This window comes from Lampetra planeri, chromosome 5 (genome assembly GCF_965212315.1).
Source record: "Lampetra planeri chromosome 5, kcLamPlan1.2.h2, whole genome shotgun sequence".
Lineage (NCBI taxonomy): Eukaryota > Metazoa > Chordata > Hyperoartia > Petromyzontiformes > Petromyzontidae > Lampetra > Lampetra planeri.
Genome location: NC_136111.1, coordinates 17,395,568 through 17,421,230, shown reverse-complemented (window position 1 = coordinate 17,421,230; position 25,663 = coordinate 17,395,568). Strand labels below are relative to the sequence as shown.

The 25,663-nt window shown below is 47.5% G+C and overlaps 1 protein-coding gene across 4 annotated transcripts; it reads right to left on the bottom strand.

Annotated features, from left to right (window-relative positions):
- Positions 1–647: 647 nt before the first annotated feature.
- LOC144719049 (monocarboxylate transporter 4-like) lies at positions 648–24,213 on the bottom strand. Of its 4 annotated transcripts, none has more exons than XM_078594802.1 (5): positions 24,083–24,213; positions 12,329–12,644; positions 8,552–8,695; positions 7,299–8,255; positions 648–6,563 (listed from the first exon to the last, which is right to left on the bottom strand). In XM_078594802.1, exons 2-5 carry the CDS (start codon positions 12,552–12,554, stop codon positions 5,860–5,862), a joined length of 2,031 nt encoding a protein of 676 aa, XP_078450928.1. In that variant the 5' UTR covers positions 12,555–12,644; positions 24,083–24,213; the 3' UTR covers positions 648–5,859. The 4 variants fall into 4 exon arrangements, with proteins under 4 accessions (XP_078450928.1, XP_078450929.1, XP_078450931.1 ...); XM_078594803.1 differs by lacking the exon at positions 24,083–24,213 and adding an exon at positions 15,018–15,225; XM_078594805.1 differs by lacking the exon at positions 24,083–24,213 and adding an exon at positions 14,894–14,991.
- Between the last annotated feature and the right edge of the window lie 1,450 nt (positions 24,214–25,663).

The following is a 25,663-nucleotide window of genomic DNA, read 5'->3' as shown; positions in this document are numbered from 1 at the left end:
AACGTTGACTACAAGTTCTATGTGGACTGGATGATATAATTGTGCCCCATACATATTCATTGTGCGCTGTTCATAGCATTCATTGCCACATAGTGTATAAAAGGTGATCCCTCAATGTGCAGTTGCTCATTTCGAGATACGCGATACTGGTTCTCGTTTGTGTCAATGCAACTTTCAATGGAATGTGTCAGTGGGCTCCCACATGACCAAATTAAAATAACTGAATGAACCTAAGCTCCAGACAATATTTAAAACTAAAATGTTTATTTTAGCAGGTAAGGCCCACTGAGCTATTTAGCTCTTTTTCAAAAACGATCTGCCCACAGATAGCACAACGAATTTGCTTATCACATTGAAATATATAACGACCAAATACTCTAAATTACATGTCTGATTCTAAATGTGGAGGGAAAAAACCCAGAGGATCCGGAGAAGAATCCACGCGACCGCGGGGAAAGAGAGCCATGCAAACTCCAAATATACAGGCGTCAGGGTCGGGATCGAACCCACGAACGCCTGTGTACCAGGCGAGGTAGTCAACATCTCTCGCAACCGCCGTACCTCCAGACAAGGATTTAACCTCCAGGAACCCGATGGCTACTTCTGGACCTCCCGTCGCTGTCGTCAAGAGATCTCATATATGCACGTTCAACACAACCAGTTTATTCAGTCAGTGGCACGAAACAACAACACGTTAAAAAAATAACGATTACATTGAGAAATTATTTTTAAAGATAACATCACGATCCAAACACTCGGACCCCTGTTTTGCTCGCTTCCCTTCCCCCGGCCCCACATTGGCAAACAATTCGAGCTTATTCTGCTGTCCACTAATCTCACAATGGATAAATAAATACATTCATCTTCTCTGTTCTCGAAAAACGTATCCACGGGTTTGGAGAAACAGTGCCTCACGGACACCCTGTAACTCGAGACGACCTTCGTCTCTATCGATACCCATTCCTCCTCACCTATCTCTCTCCATCCGTAGTCTCCACTTCTCCCTCTCTCACCTCATTTTTTTTTACGTTTCCATTTCTCTCGTCCTCCCTTTGTCCACCTCCAATGTTTTGTATTTATTCTATCTCGCATTCACTCTTCTATCACACCTTTCATGCACGCACGCCGTTGACCTTCACTTCTACTCGCCTCTCGCTCTGCCTGTTCCACTCTCTCTTCCATTATCTCCAAGTTCGTCGGTCGCTCTCGACGTTTTCCTCCTCCACCGCCTCTCTCTCTGCCTCTCCATCTCCGCCTCTCTCTCTCTCCATCTCCCTCTTCCATCCTTCCCAACCATTTCCCCCTCCCCAATCTCTGCGTCCCCCCCCCCGTCCTTCTGTGTCGTGTTCACGCGAGGAGCACATTCAGTGGTGAAACACAACACACTGTGACGACATGTTGAAACACAACACCCCCCGTTCCCCCACCGCCGCTCCACACACCTAACCCATATTCACCACACTAACCCTCACCCACACACTCGGGGCACGAGTTAACATCTACCTGGGGCCAAGCTCCAGGATTAAACAGAGGGATTAAAGACAACCCGAGAAAAAAAACACAATCAGATCTTCACTAGTAGCTACACACCTGGGCTGTGTCCCGGACTGTTTCCGCGTGAGTGTGGGGTGCTGTTAACTGATTAAACGACCTTTATGGTGACTTTCACATCGAGTGCTCGTGATGCAGGTGGTGCAGCGACACTAAACAGTACACAACGATTTACAACACTGTTTGAAATTGATGAAAGCGTCTAATCACAGCAACTGAAACCTGGATACAAAGCGATTTCTTTAAAAAACTGAGATGACACGTGAGCATACTACCCTAGCAACTTTTTAAAAAAATGTGAATTAACAAAGCTTCAAAACTCGCGTTGGATATAGCCCAGGAAGCACAGCCCACATGTGTGTATCAGATATCTCGAGGATAAGAGGCGTTTGTTTTCTGGGTTTTTGTCTTCAGCCAAGCTGGCTAACGGGTCACATGGATGAAGCCCCATGGGGCTGTGAAGACTGAAATACCAGTGTTTTCTGCTTTTGTGGTTTTCTTTGCTGAAAAATAAGTATACTGTAATATAAGAAGAGTCTATACAGCTCGCAACACTTGAGCTGCAGCTTGCGCCTGGAAGTGTGTTTCCGTTGCCGCACAACAGGGGAGTCGGTTGCAGGAGTTTGTGGGTCGCACACAAGGGGGGGAAAGCAAAGGCTGGAATGACAGTAATTGCATGAAAGCAAATTAAATAAATTTAATTAAATCAATAAAACCAACGTGGTCCGTTGAAGGATTCTCGAAATATGATCACTAAAGGTATTCAATTAAGGCTGCTGCCACTCTACAATGCAGCCTAAAGCCACTTCCATAAATTGTGAAGACAGTAGATTATTTTCCCAAAACCTTTGTCTTTCAAAGGCAATCTAAGGGGAACGCTCACGTAAGCCGTTTTAAGTAATAGCTACAAGATCCCAAGTGATTACTTGGTTCGACTCTTTTTATTCTAATTTATATTGGAAATCCTTACGGAGCCTAAACTACTTTATTCAGGCGCAACCGTGCATTGGAAGGTTTGGTTTATTCCTTTAGGGGCTTAAAGGAAATTGAAATACCCAGAAAAAACACAAATCCCACACGAAGGGGGTAATAATACTCAAACCTCCAATCACTTGGGGATTCAATAATCCACTGCTATACTTGAATCTCTTGGGCTCCCTCGCAGCTCGGGGAAGTGCAAATCTGCATGATCCACAAACCCTGCCCAAAGTTCTGGATCACGAGCTTGTGCCATCACGCCCAGGCTACAAATCTGAGCCGCGCAAATACTCGGGAATGCCCCTTTAATGACAAGGGAGGAAGCGGTGAAGGGGAAACACACTTCTAGATGCAAGAGCAGCTTGGTGCTCTCGGTCGGCACCTGTTGCTCGCTGGTGGAGAAGTCTCCGCTGGCCAGATGAACCCCCATTCGGCCAGAGAGACTAAACCCCACCCAATTCAAATTTGGTCCCAGGTGGAAATAAAAACAAACAAAAATATTATATTTCTAATACTTAATCTAGTTATTCCTTCTGCTGGTATATAATATAATACATTAGTAATTTAATATATTATTTGATGCTTGCTGTGCTGTGAGGTTGGTAGTAAAGGTCTAAGGCTGTAAGATAATTCGTCTTTTTTTTATATCCGTGACAGCCTGAGGCTCAAGGAGTATTTTAAGGAGGCTCCTGCATGAAGTTGTGTCGACCACTTCATTTTTAAGCACATTTTCACGACTGGGCTCAAAAGAAGACCTTCCGGAGAAAACCCAAGGACACGATAAGAGAACGCATACAAAATATATCTGTTACACCAAAGTACTTGCAGTACTGCCAAGTCCTGGCTAGTGGTCGAATATAATCGCATATCAATGGGTGTATCACATACATGTTGGTCTGGGTGAACCACCAACCCTGTCCAAACACCAAATATCTGACCACACAAGTTAACTCGCAGCTTATCAATATGCTCGACACTGCTGAATATTAGCGATAATGGCCATCGTCACCACAGATGGGTGAGAATTATGGTTTAATCAACGCTCACCCAAACCCATCACAGCTCTACGCCCACGCTTTGATGATATAGAGCTACCCCAGGACCCGGCTCTCTCCCCTTCACCTCCACGAGCGACCCCTCATGGCGCCTTCCTTCCCCCGCCATTCCCCTGACCCCCTCGAGGCCTAGGAACTGACCGGGGTAAGGTTTACCGTTCCTGGCCTGGAATGTAGGCGAGGTCAGTGGAGGGAGGGGGGGGCAAATGTTTAGTGAGGAAGTTTAGATAAGTGGGGTTTGTTTTAACAATGGGTTTGTTTTCATAAACAATGCAGTTATAAACAATGTTCAAATATTCTTGGTTCTTTCGGTAAAGTCACGTAGAAGATAAATAATAAAATAATGAAAATATTAAACAATAAAAATTCTCACGACGTTTCGACTGCAACACAAGCAATCATCATCAGGTGTGAAATCCACAGCATGAAAATTTGGAAAGAAAATTCTTGCTGTGGATTTCACACCTGATGATGATTGCTTGTATTGAAATCGAAACGTCGTGAGAATTTTTATTGTTTTATATTTTTATCATTTTATTATTTCCCTTATACGTAACTTTACCGAAAGAACCAAGAATATGAATCCCTGCAGTTACGAAAGCTTTACATCGAAATGTTCAAAATGTTACATTCCCCCTCGCCGCTCTCTCAGTGGTGGTTTCAACTGTCGTGAAACAAAACGGTCAGGGAGAGGGTGAGGTCAGACACTCATCTGAACTCAGCAAAGCGCTACTTACAAATTAAATTCATGGGAACGGAGGTAGCTGGAGGCAGTCCGGTTACTAAAAACCAACCCGAACCAGAAGGGGGTGGCTCGTCGTGGTGGGGGAGGGCGGCTGTCTCGTTGGATCGTGGCAACAATGACCAAGAAGGCTTTATATATATATTTTTAGTATATATATTTTTTGTAGCAATGTTAGTCTCAGAGCGCGACAAAATATGCACGATAAAATTAACACCACGTCTCAAGGTGGTGCTGCTATTGCTACAAACATCGATGAACAGTAGTTGTTTTTTTCCAGTTCACCTTATGCTGATGTTTACCTCACACGCATGAGTATTAGCAAAGTGGAGAACTGGTAAATTCCCCACGGATGGGGGTCGCACGCCTTGGTTGTACAAAACCCCAAATTATTCCTCTTGAGGCTTGAGGCCTTGCTACACCACTCGCCCAATGGGCTGCTCCGCAGCCTCACGTGACGTTTTCAAATCATCCTTTTATCATTACGAACAACTGCATTCAAGTTGTGCCATTAGAGTGGAGTTTCTTACACACAGAAAAATCCAACTTTGGTGACTCCTCACAGATGGTGGAGGGTTGCCTTTGCCAGTAAACAATCCTTCACAGTGGTGAGACCACGGAAATGCCAGTCTCCTTTAAAGTCTCAAAAACCTCTCCTACCAGCGCTGTATGAAGAGTAATTCACTACTCGTTCTCTGATATATTTAGTAATATCTCAGAATTAATCCGATGTTGCGAGGCCAAATTAAGTGAAAATATATATTTTTTGGGCAATCGTCAACAAACTTTCTGCACGCAAACTTTGTTAAATCGTGGATGGGTGCTGGATTCGAACCCAGGAAATCAGAGGTTCTCGCCGAGTGGCTTGATGGACATCAGCACGCCGAGGGTAACGGAGAGCTTGTGTGCATGCTCCTGGAACAAGGCCTCAACGCCACAAAACTCGTTGTTGCAGTCGCTGCAATAACATTTCCCACTGCACAATACGGAAGCAACATCTGCGCCAAGTACAACATGTAGCTGCACCGCTAAGAGATTCCCAGTGACCTCACCAATAATCAAGAGTCGTTCAATAAAACTGACGAGATTAATTGGACCGAAAAAATCTAATGACGTTGATGAAAGCAGCTAATCAAGCGTCTGCTCCTAATCTACAATGGCAGCCTCAATTCTAAATCTCGAGGTAATTGAACAGATTCCAAATTGCGGATGGAAACCAAAGGAAATGCACTGTACAGCAAAGACACTTGCTTCCGGTCACAAATACAGCTGAGAAGTCCGGCATTAGACAGCTACTATCCATCACGATTATCGCGACGGTGGCACGCGTGCGGTGCACGCACATACTTCACGTTTTAGACGTGAATAAGCCTAGGCCTAGAAACGCAACTCAAATAATCACGGTAAATGCCCTACAGGAACACACGATGCTAAGACCTGCAACGGGAAAAAATGTTTTAAAAACAAAACGAGAGTTGACGCTGGACGTGCCACCCCGCCAATTGGAGGCAGTGTGAGGCGGTGGCCAGTCCTTCAGGCGTGCTGCTCCGTCTCCACGTTGGCGGATTCTCCACCGCTCGTAGGGTCGTTTGTCTTCAGTTCCTCGGTGGCCGCTTTGTTGTCGTCGTTGCCGCTGGCAGCCTCTGCCTGCGGAGAGACCTCGCTTTCTCTCTCCACGTCGGCACGAGTCGTGCCTGGAGCCGGATCTGGCTCCTTGCTCGACGGTGCCTCTGCCGCCTCTCCCGTCGACTCTGGCTTCGGCTCTGCCTCCACTTTCGGCTCTGCCTCCACTTTCGGCTCTGCCTCCACTTTCGACTCTGCCTTTGCTACCACTTCATCAGCCGCCGTTGCCGCCGCGGTTGAAGCCACCGCTGCCGCCACCGCCTCCTCCTCCTCTATGTGCGCAGATGCTGGTGCAGCATCCACTTTCTTCTCCTCGGGCGACGGCGGCTTGGCCTTGTCCGGGGCTGCATGCACTTCATTTGCCTCCACGTCGGGCTCCGTGGGACCCCGGCTATTGTGCACGGCATCGGGATCTGGCTCGGTGCTGGTTACCACCGTCAGCGGCTGCCCCTCTTCCTTGCCGGGCTCCAGAGGGGGAGCCGCGTGTGGACAAGCTTGCACCTTGGGTAGGCAGAAGAAGTTGGCAACGCCCATGACTATGCCGGAGATGGTGACGAGCGTGCCCGCCATGTACAGTGTCAGCTTGTAGTTCTTGGTGGCATCCACCAGGCGGCCTGGGGCGTAGGGGTCAGAGGGCAGAGTCATGAGATGACGTTTAATTTAACAAACTTGTTTTACTACCATTTTTATTTGACAAGGTAAGGCCCAGTGAGCTATGTAGCTATTTTTCAGAAGCAGCCTGGTCACAAATGATAACTTAACGATGTGGCTTATCATGTGGAAATGTATAGCAGTCAAATAATCTAAATGCACGTTTCTATGGGCAGTGTAATTTTAGACAAATTAATGTTTAAGCTCATTCACACATCAAGTCTTGGTAATGCTACATATTAAAATGTCCTTGATTTAACTGAGTGAGGGTATTATTATTTATTTGAAAATAATTTTCCCAATTTGTATTTTATCTGAAATACCATTAAGGTTGTTGCGTGCAATTATGTCACAAGGTCTTCAACTGGGCAGCAGTTGTTGCACGAATTAAATCACAGACTCCAGGCAAGCCGGCTCAGTGGCAAACGTGAAAAATGTTAAAGCACCCAGCCCCCCCACTAATTGTAGGCAACTCAACCAGACAACAGCACAATTATACCCAATGTATTCTTACGTGTACATTTCAAGCAAGGTCTATGGATGTAAGGGCCTGGACATTTTTAGGTCAGTCGCAGAAACAAATAAAGAAGTGTTCTGCCACCGAGGCATCAAACCAGGCAGTCATGTGGGCGAGCATGTGTGCAAATGAGTGAGTATATGGGCAAGCATGTGGGCGAACAAGTGAGGAGGACAGGCACCTGCACTGGGCGGCCCGACCAGCACGGCGCAGGCCTCGCACAGCAGCACGAGGCCGATGGCGCTCGAGAAGACGTGGGAGCCCACGATGGCCATGAGGACCTCGAATTGCAGCGCACCCACCATCCCGTATGAAATCCCGAAGAAGACACAGAATGTGGCGAGGCCGCCGTACGTGTTTCCGAGTGACCCCATGAGGTCCGAGAACCCATTGAAGAGCATCGCAAAGCAGAAGAGGTAGGTGATGTATGGGCGTACACGCTCGACGCCAGCTAATATGCCGCACAGCGGCCGTGCAAAGATGTCGATGATGCCGATGATGGACAGGAGGAAGGCCGCTTTGGTGTCCTCTACGCCCATGTCCTTGGCGTAGCTCACGATGAAGACGGGTGGCACAAACAGCCCGATCACCATAATGGACGCAGCCACCGCGTAGATGACGAAGCCCTTGTTCTTGAAGACGCTGAAGTCCAGCAGCTTCTTCTTCGGCTTCTTCTTTGGGGACACCGGTGTCTCCCGATGGGGGGTGGTGCCTGGCGATGGGCTCTCAGCGACCTGGGAGCCATTGTCGTCCAGAGGCACGGCCACAAAGCCGCCGTTCTGCTTCGAGGGCAACATCTCGGTGAGCTCTTGTTCCGCAGCGCCGGCGTCCCTGCTGCCGTTACGCCGCTTGCTCTCGCCGGCGTTGGCACTTCCGCCACTGCCGGCGTCCTCCTTCGGGGGCACAAGCGGGCGCATTACGGCGCCGCATGCACAGCAGTTCAGCAGGAGCCCCCCCAGGATAAGGAAGCCGCCCCTCCAGCCGTACGACTTAACAAGCATCTGTCCCAGCGGCGACAGCGTGGTCAGGAACACGGGGCTGCCGGCTGCTGCCAGTCCGTTAGCCAACGGGCGCCGCTTGTTGAAGTAGCGCCCCAGCATGATGAGCGACGGCTGAAAGTTGAGCGCCAGCCCCATGCCTTGTGGAGGAGTGTGGGCAAGGAATATGAATTGTTCATGTCAACAATATACTTATGAATGCAAGTAATAGATGTGTTGAGTCATTCCCAAACTTTAATACCTTTTCTACTGGCCTTGTGGATCAGAGACCCAGTGATACTGTGACCTAAAGGCCTGGTATCCTACTGGTCTAGAGACCTGTACGCTCTGTGGCCCAATGACCTGTTGGCCTAGCGGGCCAGTAGTCTTATATTCTTGTGGCCATGTGACCCAGCGGCCTGGTTCCAAAGTGGCCCAGTATCTTCACTGCACATACCTGTGATGACTCCCGCCGTGAGATAGAGCATGATGATGTTGGTGCAGAAGGAGGCAAGGATCATCCCCAATGAAGCAAGCAGACCCCCGCCCAGCATCACGGGCCGGCAGCCAAAGCGGTTCACGAGGATGCTGCACAGAGGACCTGCACAAAAAGACAAAGATCCCCCATATAGCCTTTAACAGACTGTTGGGGCAAGTGCTGTTAGCGAGCGCCTATGAAGGCCGGCACGGGACACGTAGGGGTGGGTGGCCAGCACCACGCCCGGCCGTATTTGTCTCTCCAGTGGCGATGTCTACACACCACACCAGGTACTCGTTTGAGTCGACCTAGGAGAGGCCCAGGACCAGTTCAGATAATTGTCACTGGTGTCGACCATGAGCGAGAACTGAACTCGAGTCACCAGATTTGCAGCGCAGCACGCTAACTGATACACTACCACTCCCACACACACACAGACATGCCCACACATGTATTGCATGCATGAACACTATGGAGGACCTACACACGCGCACAAATACATGTATGCATGCACACACTGTACGTACACGCATGAATACTCGGATGGACGTGCACGCATGCAAGCGCGTACACGCACATAGAGAACAATAATATAGCCTTAATAAACTGTGGGGGCAGATACCTATGAAGGTCAACATGGCACATGAGGTGGTGTGGTGCTAGCCATACCGTTCGCCTTTATCTCCGCAGTGGATAAATTTATACACCACACTGGGTACTCATTTAAGGCTGAGTCGACCTAGAGGAGGCCTCGGAATGGTTCAGATATTGAGAAACGATGTTGGCTGTGAGCAGGAATTTAAGTCAAATGACCAGGTTCGGAGTGCAATGCACTAACCTCGACATTACTGCTTCCCACAAAGACAAATGTGAGTTCATGTAAGCAGGCACTTCCAGTACCTGGTGTTATGTTTCTACTCACTGGCCCTTGTATAACCAAGTGAGGACCCTTTGAGATTCATTGTATCTTTTGTGACAGTCCTGTAAATGTATTAATAAAAGCATATTACTGTATATTATTTATTCACAATATATTGACTGGTAATTTCTACATTTAGGGTTATGGCTGAGCCACGGTGAGGAGATGTTAACTACCTCGCCTGGTATAGAGGAGGGCATGGGTTCGATCCCGACCCTGACGCCTGTATATTTCGAGTTTGCGTGTCTCTTTCCCTCCACATTTAGAAACATGCATTTAGAGTATTTGTGGCTGCTTTAAATTTCCACATGTTAAGCCACTTCGTTGAGCTATCATTTGTGGCCAGGTAGCTCCTGACAAAGAGCTATATAGCTCAGTGGGCCTTACCTGGTAAAACAAAAATAGTAATTAGCATGCAAGATCCTCCTGAAAAGGTGTCTCACGACCCGGTGAGGCTTTCCTGGATTAACAAAGGGCATTGTTATTGTTAATACACGGTGACCTAATTTTGAGGATAATGATATCACAAGGTGTTTACTGTTCCAGCAAATAAGGGGCACTTTGGCTGTAACACCACCACAGAAATTACCAAGCCATCAAGTGAAAAACACCACTGCTCTTTAAAAAAAAACAACACAATACTGCTGCCAATCAGATTTAGTCGCGAGAATGGAGGGGTGGAGCAATGTAAGCATTAATGGCTGCAATATAGTAACATGTGGTAAACAAGTGACCAGGATAGCGTAGGGATTACTACAACGCGACTTTTCATAGCCACAATATCTTGCTCTGCAACGCATGTAGCAGGAATCGAACCATCAACTCATCCCATGGCAGCATAATCCCATCGCAATACAGCCCACTACCACATACCCCATCACTGCAGGTGTAACAATTCGTCTTCCGTGAATAATTGAATTGTTACAATTCAGTGTCAAAGTTTAATTCAGGTTGTTATCTTTATTTTACACTGCGGTGAATGTATCAGCCTATAATGGCTGGAGGTGTAAACGCATGACAGTACGTGTAACATACAGTATATGACTCGAATTACACTGAATCTTACACTTGCAATTCGAAACATGTATTGTGAGCAGCAGAACCACTATTAACCGATGCATCGCGTCGCTATACCCCTGCCCATCACCACATGGCCCAATTACACCACAACCCCATCACCACCCATCACATGCAACCCCATCACTACCCATCACAACACATGGCCAACCTCAAATCAGTGACATCACGGCCCATCACAGTACAGTGGGGGATTAAACAAATAAGACCCTCAGAGGGTGTGGAGCCAGCGTTATGTTATGGCAATATCCCCCGATTAGTGTTTTGCTAAACAGAGTGCAGCACCCACACAAGAGAGTGCAGGGGGAGGGTTCTCCAGCTACAGTGACAGCTGCCCTGAGGCAGCACAGGACTGGTAATTTATCAAACAACACATCTCAAATCTCCTGCCCCTTCTGCAGCCGAGACGGTGTGTCAACTGGTGATGAAAACATTGGGCGAATCTGTGAGTGCGTTAAACGGATCGTTCAGGATTATTAAATCGGGCCCTTCCTCGTTGCCTGCCAACGTGGCTCAAGCTGCACCGAAGGTGCTGAGAAGTATGACTGCACCGGCAGCAGACACCCTGGATAGGTTTCACTTTCACCAAGACTCATAAGCCACGTGTGTATCGGTGAATGCAAAACATGTGTCTCATTGCAGTCTTTCACGTGTTTGATTTTACACCTGGTTTTTTCCAACATCCATTCATTTGTTATTTTGCCTTTATAAGACACCCAAAGTAGTCTTTGGTAACGCCTGAACGCAGACGACTCAACTTTATTATAACTTATGTCCATTTCCCAACCTTCCCACCCATACACAGCAATGCAAAACAAATCTATGTAAACTACATGTTGCACAATTCACCCGCTCGGCAAATTAAATTTTCGTGATTCAGTCGTGATTCAATACCATAATTATTATAGACACTGGTGTATGTAGCAGCCTGCAGTGGCTGTAAGGGGTCACATTAACCCATTATTTACTCCATATACGAATCGAGAAAACATTGATTCTTGCCAACTTGATTTGATGCATGTATCATGAGCTTAATTAATGTATGCATAAGTACACCTATAAGTATAACACCTGCATTTCCTTCTCATCCAAATGTACCAAGGGTGGGGAACCTATCGCTGATTTAACACATTCGGCCACAAATAAAGGTGAACCATAATAATGTTTCAAGCTATTATTGAACAAAGCAAAGGTGATTGTTAATGTGTGGCCCACAAGAGGTATTTGAGAGTCCTATTTGGCCCTCAGTAAGGAAAAACTTCCCAACCCAACACAAATGTCCTGGCACCACCAAAAAATGATCACTTTAAAAGCCATCCTGGTGTCCCTAAGCTATTGTGAAATAAGGATGCTGTCCTTCCTGGTAAAAATATTCTGGCTGCATCATCAACATATATGGGCAAAGGATGGTTCTAACTGAGCAATGGTGCATGGTTGGCAAAGGAGGCAGGGTCTCTATTGTCAAGAGAGTGGGCCAGCGTCAAAGGGCGAGATCACTTGCCGTGTGGGCAAGTCTCATTATCGAGTTAGCAAAGTAAAAGTAGGTGGGGTTGACGGAATCAGAATATATTTGTTCGACCGGAGGAATCCGATGAGCTATGAAGCTCTTTTTTCACAGATGTCCAGCATGGGCGGGTCAGCAAGGAGGGGCTGCCATGCTCACGATGTGTCCTGTTTGAGCCTCCCAGAATTATACTATATTTAAACTTATATCTATATGCTTTACTCATTTTGGTAACTCCAGCTGCTAGCGGCCTCACCTGAGCCGTAGAGCATGGCGAGCAGGATGGAGGAGAGCCACGCCGTGTCGCTGTAGCCCACGTCAAACTCGTTGATCAGCTCCTTGAAGAAGACGCTGATGGCCTTGGGGAAGGCATACGAGAAGCCCGTGATGACGAAGCAGCCGAACAGCACCACCCATCCCCAGCCGCCGTCTGGCGGTGGAACCAGCTGGGGCTCGTCATCCATAGGCGCAGCGCCCCCCATGCTGCCCGATCAGTAAGCGCGGTGCGCACCCCCTAAAAAATGAATCGACACAAACCAGAGCCCCCTCCCCAGCAGTCTCCACGTGTCAGTCTGCACGCACGCACACAGGTAGGGGGAACAGAATGGGCAAAGGTGAGACTTATTTTAGCCAGGTCTGTCTGGGTGAAGTCAATATTCCAAACCCAGTACCTCTTATCCAGAATACCTCTCTCTCTCTATGGCTGTCACTTTTCGGCACATCTTAACCTACTCCAGTCTACCATCATCATGGCTTGGCTTCGCGAACGAAGATCTAGGAAGGACATCCAAGTCTTCTGCAGGCACGCTGGTGGCTGAAGAGGCCTATGCGGACAAGCAGATCCTGCCACAACAGCTGCAAGTATAGGTCTGATCTGGGATGGGTGCTGAGGGATCATGGTTCTTCCTAAGTCTACCAGCGACAAGGAAAATATTCAGTGAAAAATTGGGTAGGGTCCATCGACAATCATTAAAATAAAAGGCATAGTCACCATGGTCAAAGGGCAGAGAAATGGTCATTAGGGTAGCGGTACAGACGGTAATTATTGTAAACAGCCGAGAAGGGTCATCAGACAAGGTCGTTGCTTATTAGTTTAGAGGAAACGGGCAGGGTCATTGTTAAATCGCACAAACGGGGTTATTATGGTAAAGGACATGGGCAAGGTCATTTGAGTGTAAGGTAGAAAGACCATTCGGCTACATTTCACAGCCAAGACCATTAGCGTACCCAAGCACCAATATCAGTTATCTGTAGCCAGGAGGGGAATGTATTATTAAATGCGATAATTCCCAGCATAGCTGAATGTAGTGGGGTAGATGTTTGTAAATTGACTTGTGATACACTGGGGTGGTGTAATTGAAATGGAACCAGGTCTATGAAATCTACATACACACAGTACTGTGTACTGCAGGGTAGTGTATAAACTCTGTATATTAAAGTGACGTGGGCTAAACACTTTGCATTAAAACCAATTACATTCACGTTTTTGTTGGAATAAGTAACGCGTATGCGATTAAGACTGTCAACAAATCAATGGTATGGATTAAAAATATATATCTCATACGTTTCTCTTCCAAAATGTAATTAGCTGCTCACTCCTCAGGCGAAAATGTCATTAAATCTTCATTTCTGTGTTCTGGTATGAATGTATTTTAGGACGCAGTGAATGATATAGGGGGGTAAATATTGTTTAAATCGGTATAATTGCAGTCACGTCTAGGCCCCATCATCTCCCCAATCCCTGCGAGTTTCTTCCCCCGTTCAAACCTCGCATTATAGATACACACGGCTGCATTTTTAAACATCCTGCTGCATGTACCAAACACCAAAGTAGCTGTCTTATTACAGACCAATTCAGACCTTATTGGGTCACCCCGTGGCCCTTATAAATCTTAAAGTTCATCCCACAAAGTCCCGTATCGTCGAAACGGCTGTACAGCCGGATGGACCTGAAATCTCGAGTTCCCTGTACAAGAATACGGGGTTTAAACCGTGTGGGTTGACACGGTATGAACAACTATACACTAATATAAAACTAGAAACATTGTGGCAATACATCAGTGTGTGTACAGTAACACAGAAGCAGCATCTCGCTTGCAATAATAATGAACACCGGGGCACATGCATAATGCATTCGTGTACATTAAAAAAACCACACACACACAATTGTACTCTTATGTACATCTATATTTAGTGCAGTATAGTAGTGTCGGGGTTAAATGATTGTAATTTATGCAACTTGATGAGGCTACGTCGTTGAGTTAATACGCAGATCGTTGCTGCTCTTGTACCTTGCAACACCACCGACAAACGAACGCGTGTTGGCATACATCAAAGCGACAAAACAACAACACGAATAGCATCATTAATATTGAATAGTACGGCTGGTTGAAGCGTGTTATATTTATTTTAAAACCCCGAGTGTATAAAGTATTAAAAATAGCGAGAGATTAAGCGCCTGGCCTGGAGTCAGGCCCACGTGTGTGGGCCACAGAACTATGAAGTTTTTAATCTAATTTGTTTTAATTGCACACATTATTACGCCTATTTACACTTTACAAACCGATGGGGGCTTTGTTTTCTTTTCTTAAGCTTTGGTCCAATTAAACCACGTTGTAAAGCGCGCGATGGAATACATTAATAAAATCACGATAACTGAATCCACCGAACGTTGATTATAACTGCTACTTTTACCCGTATATATATTATTAATCGCTTGTTCAATAGCGCACCGTTAACAACAACATCGACATCAACAAAACCGCGTATAACACGAGGCAAAGGGGGTGTTATCGATATTCACAATTAGAACGTCGTGGACCTTGCGCGCGTTAATGGAGGGGAGAGAGAGATGGAGGCAGGAAGAGGTTGGTGGATCACGAGGTGATCGGCGAGATTCTCACAACTCGAGCAAAGTCGTTGGTGTTTTTGTTGTTGTTGTTTACCGACTCGTTGTTATTCTTAGTTGCGGAGCACAGCTCCGAAGCAGGCGTAAAGAGTAAAAAAAAATGAGTGCGAACACGTTTCTGTTGAGCAAGATGGTTGTTGTTGTTGTGGCTGTTGTTGTTGTGGTTGTTGTTACAAGCTTGGAGATGGAGGGGAGAAAGAGACGTTGATGATGGTGGGAGACAATTCCCAAGTGGAGACGGAAGGGCATGGGAAGCGTTATGACCTGCTGTGGGTGATGGTTGAACACCAGCAGTGGTGGTGGTTGTTGAGCCCTCAATGGGTGAAGGTCACTGGAACACCGTCAGCCATTAATTCTAGATTTGAAGCTTTCGTGGCTGCAATGATTCATACGCTTAGGTTTTTTCGGTAAAGTCACGTAGGAAAAAATAAATAATATTTCTATTATTATTTCTATTATTTTAACTTTTATTATTTATTTTCTCCTACGTGACTTTAACGAAAAAAACGTCAGCCATGGATGCTGAGCAGTGCTAGCATAGTGTGGGTGAGTGTTGTGTGTCACCCCCAAGTCCACAGGGGTGGACGAGACGACAACAATCTGGTGGAACGAGTCGTGGTGGTGATGATGATGATGATGCACCACGTTTCCCTTGAGCATCACGGGTAGAAAGATTAAAGAAATACGACTCTAAGCTTAACTCCCATTCCGCCTCTCGATGCCATATATAGTACATTTTAAAAGTTGTTTTGTTGTTAATTCAGCCTATGTATTGTTGTTATTATTAGCAAGTGACATTTGGCGGTTTGCATTCAACGGGGCATACTTTTCAAAGTACAGGACTAAAGATAGGCCATGGTCGTTTCGATTGTGAGCATGCAACCCACTATTGCCCGTATAGTATAGTAAAACCCATAGAGATACACAGAGACTCTCACAAGGGATGAATTGCTCCTTCATAGGGATAAGATTCAAGAATCCACGGCAGTACGAGTGTGCCAATGCAACACAAACTATGCATAATATTAATAAACCACTGCATTCCTTCAATGGTTGAAGAGTTTAAAATAAAAAAAAACTTACACAAACATTCACTCGTCATGCCCAATAGACTTCGAAATTGGCATTTAGCTCCTAATTAAAAAGTCACGCAATAATATACTTTTCAATAACATATGTCAGTGCACACGCGTTATTGTTTATCAAAACACGACCCTGTTGCTGACACCCAGATGGCCAAAACCTGTCCAGAGTATTTGTTTCCTAAACAAATGGGGCTTGTTAATAATATTGGTCTGGAAAGGCTGATGTACTAAAACCCATAGTTTTTTTTTATATATACGGCAAAATATTCGGTTTGGAGAAGGTTGATCCGATGCCTCCATGTAGTATTGGTGAAAATCGTAATTTTGCCCCGATATAAAAATGTAATAACCTCATTGATATACGCCTGTGTCAGTTGAAATCGATAAGACAATAGCGCCTCTATCGTTACCTCTCCATATAAACCAATAAAGAGGCATTTCTTACACAACCCATCAGTGGCCCCATGGCTCTCTGGGAGTGCACAATTTTAGCAGCAATAATTCACCACAGTACTATACTGTACTTTATTATACAGGGTGGTTCATATGTCTTGTGACCCCCTCCCCTGATTGACTCGTAAAACCTTTTTTTCCTTTGCATATTAATGTATATTTTAAATAAACCTTAAAAAAGAAAATTAAATGCCGGTCATAGGACATCTGGACCACCCTGTATAACTATTTGTTTTTTTGTTTTGGTCAGCATCGGAACCAGACAGCGCTGCAATGAACCCACGGCATGGGTGTCTCTTGACTACAGATGAGTTGTGGGTTGTAATGTATGACCACTGAATCACAAATGCCTCTGCAGAGCATCAAGTTATGCGGGCCCTAAGGGATTGTGGATGGTGTGCGCAACCCAAGCCAAATATCAGCTCGAATTCACATCTTTAATTCGCGGATTGGCATAAAGAGGCAAGCGTTCTCTCATTCATATATTTATTGTCTGCAGCTATCTTTTCTCATGGCAGTGCATCTATGTTCTTTCTCAAACTCTGTCTCCGGTCTATATCCTGTCTGTCATTCCCCCAAGGATTTAAAACGATTCAAAGAGGAACCCCAAAAATATATTTCCACTTGGGGCCCCATTGGGCCAGCACCACCGCTGTATGCGTGTCTAATGTGAGAGCATAGTGTGCGTATGTGTTTAAACAATGATACATGTTTCAGAAACATGCAACGCATCCGAAAGGTAGTTCACTGAAAGAGATTGAGCAATGAATTCAAGTCGTGTGCAGGTGTTATTGTTGCACCGCTGGATTGTGAGAAATGGACGCTTGAAGAGGCCATTATGAAGCAGACCAAAGCTGCTGCCGATGACGTGTATGTTGTATGGTGTACATGTGTGTGATGTGTATACTTTAGATTGGAATGTGCGTACATGTGTAATTTATCAGTAGGCGAGTGGTAGCGCAGCAGTTATTGCTCTGCGCTGCGAACCCGACGACACTAAAATTTGATTCCCACTCACGGCCAACACCAATAACGATTATATGAACAGGTCATGGGTCTCCCCAAGGTTGTCTCAGCCTCAAATGAGAACGTGGTGCAATGTGTAAACATCGCCACTGGTGAGACAAAGGAGGCCGGGCGTAGTGTTGGCCACCCACCCCCTCGTGTGCTGTGCCTGCCTTCATAGGTGCTCGCTAACAGCACTTGCCCCAAGAATCTGTTAAGATGTTCAAACACCATATATTAGGCCAATCAGTGTAGGCCAATCAGTTTAAAAGACAATGCATATATTATTAAAGCAGGTTTTTGTTAGCATGTTTTACAACCAGCGTGTGTGGTTAATGCAGACTCGATGCCTTACAATAGGTGTCTATTTGGTGTTTTAACATCTTATAACCTCCTGTATCATTGCCGGATAGGATAAAACCTATTCTTTTTCATCATTTTGATTCCAGCGAAACAAATTGTTCCTTAGATACATTAGTATCTGTGAAACCACTGAACATTAGTAAAACAATAAAAGGCTTTATAGCTCATCGGATTCCTCCAGCATATAAAAAAATATATTCTGATTCTAAGGATGTTTTATTTCCCATTAAGTCTGAATTCGTCAAGTGAGGCTGGATCGTGGGGGGTGGGTCTCATGGACTTGTTGGAATGCGGCACGCCGCCTCGACTTGCACGCGTTGAGGTCATCGTCCACAGGCACCGCCCACACGGTGCCAAGCAGCCAATCACAGGCGAGGAGCTGGCCATTGTGAACATCCAAACGTTGTGTTGTGTTCATTGTCCCTGGGGACCCGCCCCCACCCGTGGTGTGAAAGGGGTTTGGGCTCCCACGTTCGCATCACCACGCGACGAATGAACCTCACCACAAACACCACTCACCACACACTCCTCACCACACACTCCTCACCACGAAAACCCCTTTTCCACACACTCATAACCATGGACACTCCGAACCACGGACACACTTCACCAGGGATACACCTCAGCATACACTACTCACCACGAACACCACTCACCACACACTCCTCACCACACACTCCTCACCACACACTCCTCACCACGAACACACCACTCACCACGAAACACACCTCACCACACTCCTAACCGCGGACACTCCAGACCACGGACACATAGACGATTTCTATTTTACCAGGTAAGGTCCACTGAGCTATATAGATTTTTTTTTCAGAAGCGAACTGGCCAGAAATAATAGCTCAACGAAGTGGCTTATGACGTGGAAATGTTATAGCTGACAAATCTAAACGCATGTTTCTAAATGTCAAGAGAAACCCCGAAGGGGAGAACACGCAAACTCCAAATATTCAGCAGCAGACGTCAGGGTCGGGATCGAACCCACGACCTCCTGCACACCAGACGAGGGAGTTAACATCTCTTAGCCACCATGATGATGAGAGAGAGACGCAGACTCCAAATATACAGCAGCAGACGTCAGAGTCGGGATCGAACCCACGACCTCCTGTACACCAGACGAGGGAGTTAACATCTCTTAGCCACCATGATGATGAGAGAGAGACGCAGACTCCAAATATTCAGCAGCAGACGTCAGAGTCGGGATCGAACCCACGACCTCCTGCACACCAGACGAGGGAGTTAACATCTCTTAGCCACCATGATGATGAGAGAGAGACGCAGACTCCAAATATACAGCAGCAGGCGTCAGAGTCGGGATCGAACCCACGACCTCCTGTATACCAGGCGAGGGAGTTAACATCTCTTAGCCACCGTGATGATGATGAGAGAGAGACGCAAACTCCAAATATTCAGCAGCAGGCGTCAGGGTCGGGATCGAACCCACGACCTCCTGTATACCAGGCGAGGTAGTCAACATCTCTTAGCCACCGTGATGATGATGAGAGAGAGACACGCAAACTCCAAAGATTCAGCAGCAGGCGTCAGGGTCGGGATCGAACCCACGACCTCCTGTATACCAGGCGAGGGAGTTAACATCTCTTAGCCACCGTGATGATGATGAGAGAGAGACGCAAACTCCAAATATTCAGCAGCAGGCGTCAGGGTCGGGATCGAACCCACAACCTCTCCTGTATACCAGGCGAGGGAGTTAACACACCCCGTAATTACCACGAACATAAATTCACCACACATCCTCTCACCACGTACACACCATAAACTGACGGACACCTCTATTCGTGTTGTCAACAAGCCCCGTGCCTGACCTCCTTATCTCCCCGGTGCTAAACGCAGCACCAAATAAGGTGCTCACTTTGGGCAGCGTCGACCTATGGCAGGGTGACAACAACAAGAAGCGTTGATGCAGTTCATTTTTTTTTGGTGATGGACGTTGCTAGGAGACCAATACGGCAGACGGCTCGCACACTAACGAAGATAAAGATCCTCCATATAGCCTACCGTCGAAGACAAAGATCCTCCGTGTAGCCTTAACAGTCTTTTGGGGCAAGTGCTGTTCGCGAGCAGCGATGGAGACCATGTTTACACGATTGGCACCAGGTACTCATTTGAGGCTGAGTCGACCTATGGGAGGCCCAGGATCTGGTTCAAATATTTGTCACTGGTATTGGCCGTGAGCGGGAATCGAACTCGGGCCGCCGGTTTGAACCACGACACTACCGCTCCCCACTCTCACAGCCACACACTCAGCCAGCCACATCGCCTACATGGATTGTTGGGGCAAGTGCTGTTCGCGAGCAGCGATGAGGATCTGCTAGGCGCCCGGTCGCCTTCATTTAAGGCTGAGTCGACCTAGGACTGGTTCAGATCATTTCCACCGATGTTGGCTGTGATCAGAAATCGAATTCAGGTGAAATCGTTTAGCGCGCTGCGAAACGAGTTTTATTTCCCGCTCTCGGCCAACACCAGTGACGATTATCTGATAATTGGTCGTGGGCCTCCCCTAGGTCGACTCAGCCCCAGTGACGATGTGTAAACATCGCCACTGGGGAGACAAAGGCGGCCGGGCGTGGTGCTTTCCACCCACTCCCTCGTGTGCCGTTCCAGCCTTCATATGTGCTCCTCGCTAACAGCACTTGCCCCGACAGTCTGTTCAGGTTACACGGGGGATGTTTGTCTGTGCCTAACACAGTCACACACTCCTGCACACGAAGTAACACACCAATGAACACATTGCACACGTTAATCCATCTTTCCGCCGAACTTCCCCACACACACCCCAACCCTCGCAAGCCCCACCAGCAGCATCCTCCAAACAGCACTCTTCCTCTCCCCACAGATGCACCCTCACACCCAACCCCCATACATAACCCCTCACTCACACATGCACAAATACAAAGATCCCCCGTTATTATAGCCTGAAACAGACTGTTGGGGCAAGTCCAGTTGGCTCGTTGGAATAGGAAGCCGCTTAAAGACCTTTTGAGTGAACTGGTCTCATCATATGCATGTGGAATGGACACCATCTGAGGACGATACCGATTTAGATGACTGTATGTATTGTAGCGATAACGATGATGTTCGCACGTGTCCTCATATCATCCACTGCCATGGCTTCCTTTGGGTGGCTTCCTCATCAATAATGAGCTTCGTCTCCTGTGACCTCACCCAACCTCGCTCCTCCATTCCATCGCCTCCTTCACCCCCGCACCACGGGATGTCTCTCCCACTCGCATGCTGTTCACATTGTCTAGACTCCACCGTTTGATTATTTTCTTTGCTTGTGTTTAAATATGTCAGCTTTACGTAACCACAATCATCCATACAACTGAATGGGCACGGCCAAGAATGAAAAAAAATGATGTCATTTATTTATTCACCAAAGCATCGCTGCTATTTTGCAGGGTGCTGCTCCATTGATACATTTTGGCAATTCCAATTGTTTGGTCAATTTGAGTGTTTGGCTTCATTCGGGAGGACACCGGAGAAACCCCACACTGCGAGCAAGGCAAGTTGCTCAAGCACACGAGGTAGATTTAATAATCCATTGCAGCACTGTCATCTCATGGTGACTGTCTCCCAACCAAATCCGTTACTAACCAGGATTCATTTTTGCCTGCTTAGCTTCCGAGATCCGACGAACTCGGAGCGGACGGGCAAGGTGTGTGTGGGGGGCATTCGAGGTGAATATTTTGCGCTCTCCCGTTCACGCTACAACCATTTGGAGGGGATGTCCTTAGCCTCGTCAGAAAGAGAGAGAGAGAAAGAGAACACCCCCACCCCCCGCACCGGCTCAGAGCCGACCGACAAACAGAGAAGACGTTGAGGTCATTTGGGGCTGGCGTCGCCGGCCTTAATAGGCGCTCGCTAACAGCGCCTCCCAAGGCTCCCTGATTGATGTGGGGGGTGGTGGTGGGGGGGGTGTTTACAGGTTAATTGGGGGGAGGGTGTAGAGTGAACGACGGTCTCCTTGGCAACAGAACCCCCCCCCCCATCTAATACCCCCTCCAACCTCTGTGCATTACCGACCCCCATTCCCTCCCCCCTCTCTACTTGCCCCCCAGTTCCCCCCACCCCCGTTCCCCCCCTACCCCCCCCCCATCTACTTGCCCCCCATCTCCCCCCACCCCCGTCCCCCCCCTACCCCCCCCCCCAGCAACCTGCCCCACCCCCCAGCGCATTAAGAGGCAAAGCGCATTTCAGCATTCAGGGCCCATAGAGCGACAGCGCTCGCAATGACAGCCTCACATCGACATGACTCTCATCACATCGACAACCCACTCTCATCACATTCATATCACTCCCCTCACATCGACACCACAACCTTCCTATCGACATAGTTCAGCTTTTTACCGAAGATATTGCTGCTGCTGCTGCTACCCCGGCAACAGCAGCGAGTGCGGTTGCTCAGTCACGGCGACACCCGTTTACTCAGGCGTCAGCGCCGCCTAGTGAGAGCGGACGTAACAGAGACACGGACTGCCACAGAGACACAGACTGTCACACAGAGACACGGACTGTCACAGAGACACAGACTGTCACAGAGAACACAGAATCTCACACAGAGACACGGATTGTCACACAGACACAGATTGTCACAGATAACACAGAATCTCACAGAAAAACGGACAGTGACAGATAACACAGAATCTCACAGAGACACAGACTGTCACACAGACACAGACTGTCACAGATAACACAGAATCTCACAGAGACACGGACAGTGACAGAGAACACAGAATCTCACACAGAGACACGGACTGTCACAGAGACACAGACTACCACATATAACACAGAATCTCACAAAGACACGGACTGTCACAGAGACACAGAATCTCACAGAGACACGAACTATCACAGACACACAGAGGACACCAGCGTCTCACGGAGGTAGCAGCTTTCATGCAGACAGAGCAGACTCTCACAGAGACACTCCTATTTGGACACCCCCTGGAACAGCATAAGCCGTGAACAATCCACTGATGGATGAAGGCCCTCTCTGCATGCCATCGCCATCTCTCGCTGATGGAACAATATGCCGAGCAGCTGCACACGAGCCGATTAGTATCGGTCCCATCCCCGTTCCGCGTTCCATTCCGAAAATAACATTCCTTATAGCGAGACGGGAATATCGAACCCACCCCCCGTTCAACCACGACAGATACATCGTCGCTATGCAAACACAGACATCACCGGAACTTACGACGAGACGAGACATCACCATCCAGAACCATCGTCACACATAACCATCACACCACCACAACAACCACACATCACCACCAAACATCATCACCACACATCATCACCATACATTACCACACATCATCACCAACATCATCACTCATCATCACCACACATCACCACACATCATCACCACATCATCACCCCACTTCACTCTACATCATCACACCACCACACATTACTACCCCCCATCACCACCACACCACCACACATCACCACCACGCACCACACAACCCCACAACACCACCACACATCACCACCACGCACCATCACCACCCATGGTCGCTCTTTCAGCGTCACGCCCAGCGATGGGGATACACGCCTATTGAGTAAAACACTTTCCGGATTCCATTCTAATGGTCCAGACGTCAACTCCAATGCAATCCGGATTCAAATGACTACATGGATTACGTTTTAATGACGTCCGAATTCAATTACGATTAAACCCGCGGATTCAAATTCCGGCACAATTGGGATCGAATCGCAATGCAAATTAGAATTGTTTCTCGGACGAAAATCGCGTGAAATATTTCCGATTTAGTTTTAATATAATTTCGGATTTCGATTCCAATGCACGTTAATTTACAACACGAACTATGGTACATTCCAAACACAATTCCTCTACAATTTTGATACATCGAGGTTATCATTTCACACGCAATTGAAGGTTTCAAGACACAAAAAATGCATCATATTTTTGGAAACAATTCTGATACAAACCAAACCAAAATTCCGGCGAAATGTGAATGTTATCTCAATCACACAATTCGGCAGTAACACAATATATGGCTGAAATTACAAGCGGGTCAAATGGATGGAGATGGGGAGGGGGGGTGGAATTGGGGGGAGGGGGGGGGGATTAGAGGAGGGAGGTAGGGAGGGGTGGGGTATTGGGGGGGGGGGGCTGGATCGCCCACCTGGACCTCACCTGAATTCCCCACGTGGATGTCACCGTCACGGAGCCGTCGCGCATGTGAATGAGAGAGCTCGGCGCGTGCACGCGCGCTTATAGGGCGGAGTGACGTCAGCACAGCAATCGCCTACACAAGACAAAGATCCCCGGTATAGCCTTCGGCAGGATGTTGGGGGCAAGGGCTGTCAGCTCGCACCTATGAATTGCCGGCGCGGCGCACGAGGAGGTGGGTGGCTAGCGCCACGCCCGGTCGCCTTTGTCTCCCCAGTGGCGATGTTTACACACCGCACTCGTTTTAAGTTGAGTCGACCTAAAAGAGGCCGAGGACCGGTTCAGATATTCGCGACTAATCCGTCGCGAGTGGGGATGGAACTCGGGTCGACGGGTTCGTAGCGCAGTGCGCTAACCACTGCGCCACCGCTCCCCACCACGGAGTCTCAAACATAAATACAAAGATACCCCGTGTAGCGTTAACAGACTTTTCAGTCAAGTGCTGTTAACGAGCGCATGTGAAGGCCGGGACGGCACACAAGGAGATGGGTGGCCAGCACAACGCCCGACCTCCTTTGTTCACACACCGCACCAGGTACTCATTTGAGGCTGAGAGGACCTGGGTGGGAGGTTCAGAACCGGTTCAATAATAATCTTCACCGGGAATCGCCCCCACCGCCTCCCCCCCCCGCCACATCCCTCACTCCCACCTCTTCTCTAGAGAGGTTACAGAATACGTGGGCTCGTGTTTCGATATTATATTGTTACGTTGTATAATGTGTTTACACACGTTATGCACTCTGTGCATCAATTTAACCCTTTGTTATTGTTTTATAAGAACTCCGTGACGTGGTAAGTGGGTGAGTTTGCTGCACCAAGCGTTGGTTACGTAGTACAGGATGCTGGTGATGAAATGTCCTGCAACGTGCTTGCCCCACACTCTAACGCGCAGTACTTTTTATGTTGAACTTCTTTCGCACCGTAAGTAGCTAACCGCGCTAATCAGAGGAGCGGGGGAAGAAGAGCAGACTAAACACAAAAGCAGTTCTAAAGAAATGAGTTTTCAACCTAGATTTAAAAATTCATAGTCCAGTGGTGGAGCGCGGTGTAATCAACATTTAGACTCGCACAGAGACTCATAGACTCGCAGAGAGACTCATAGACTCGCAGAGAGACCCATAGACTCATATAGAGACCCATAGACTCACATAGAGAACCATAGACTCACACGGCATCGTATAGACTCGCACAGAGACCCATAGACTCATACAGAAATCCATAGACGCACACAGAGACTCATAGACGCATCAAGAAACCCATAGACTCACTGAGAGATCTATAGATTCACACAAACTCACAGACACATATTCTCACACAGAGACCCATAAACTCAAAGAAAGCCCCAAGGGTTCCCCGTGCAGTTACATCTCCTGCACACTCGATAGCTAAGTTCCTGTAACGATTTTCTTTACGAACGATGCATGAGCTCGAGTCTGCGCCAGAATCCGATTCACGACATTGTGATGCTGCATGCGCTTATGGGAGCCTCTGGAGGCCGAGTGATTCCCATAGAGACATCATAATACACAGGATGGCTACAAAGTA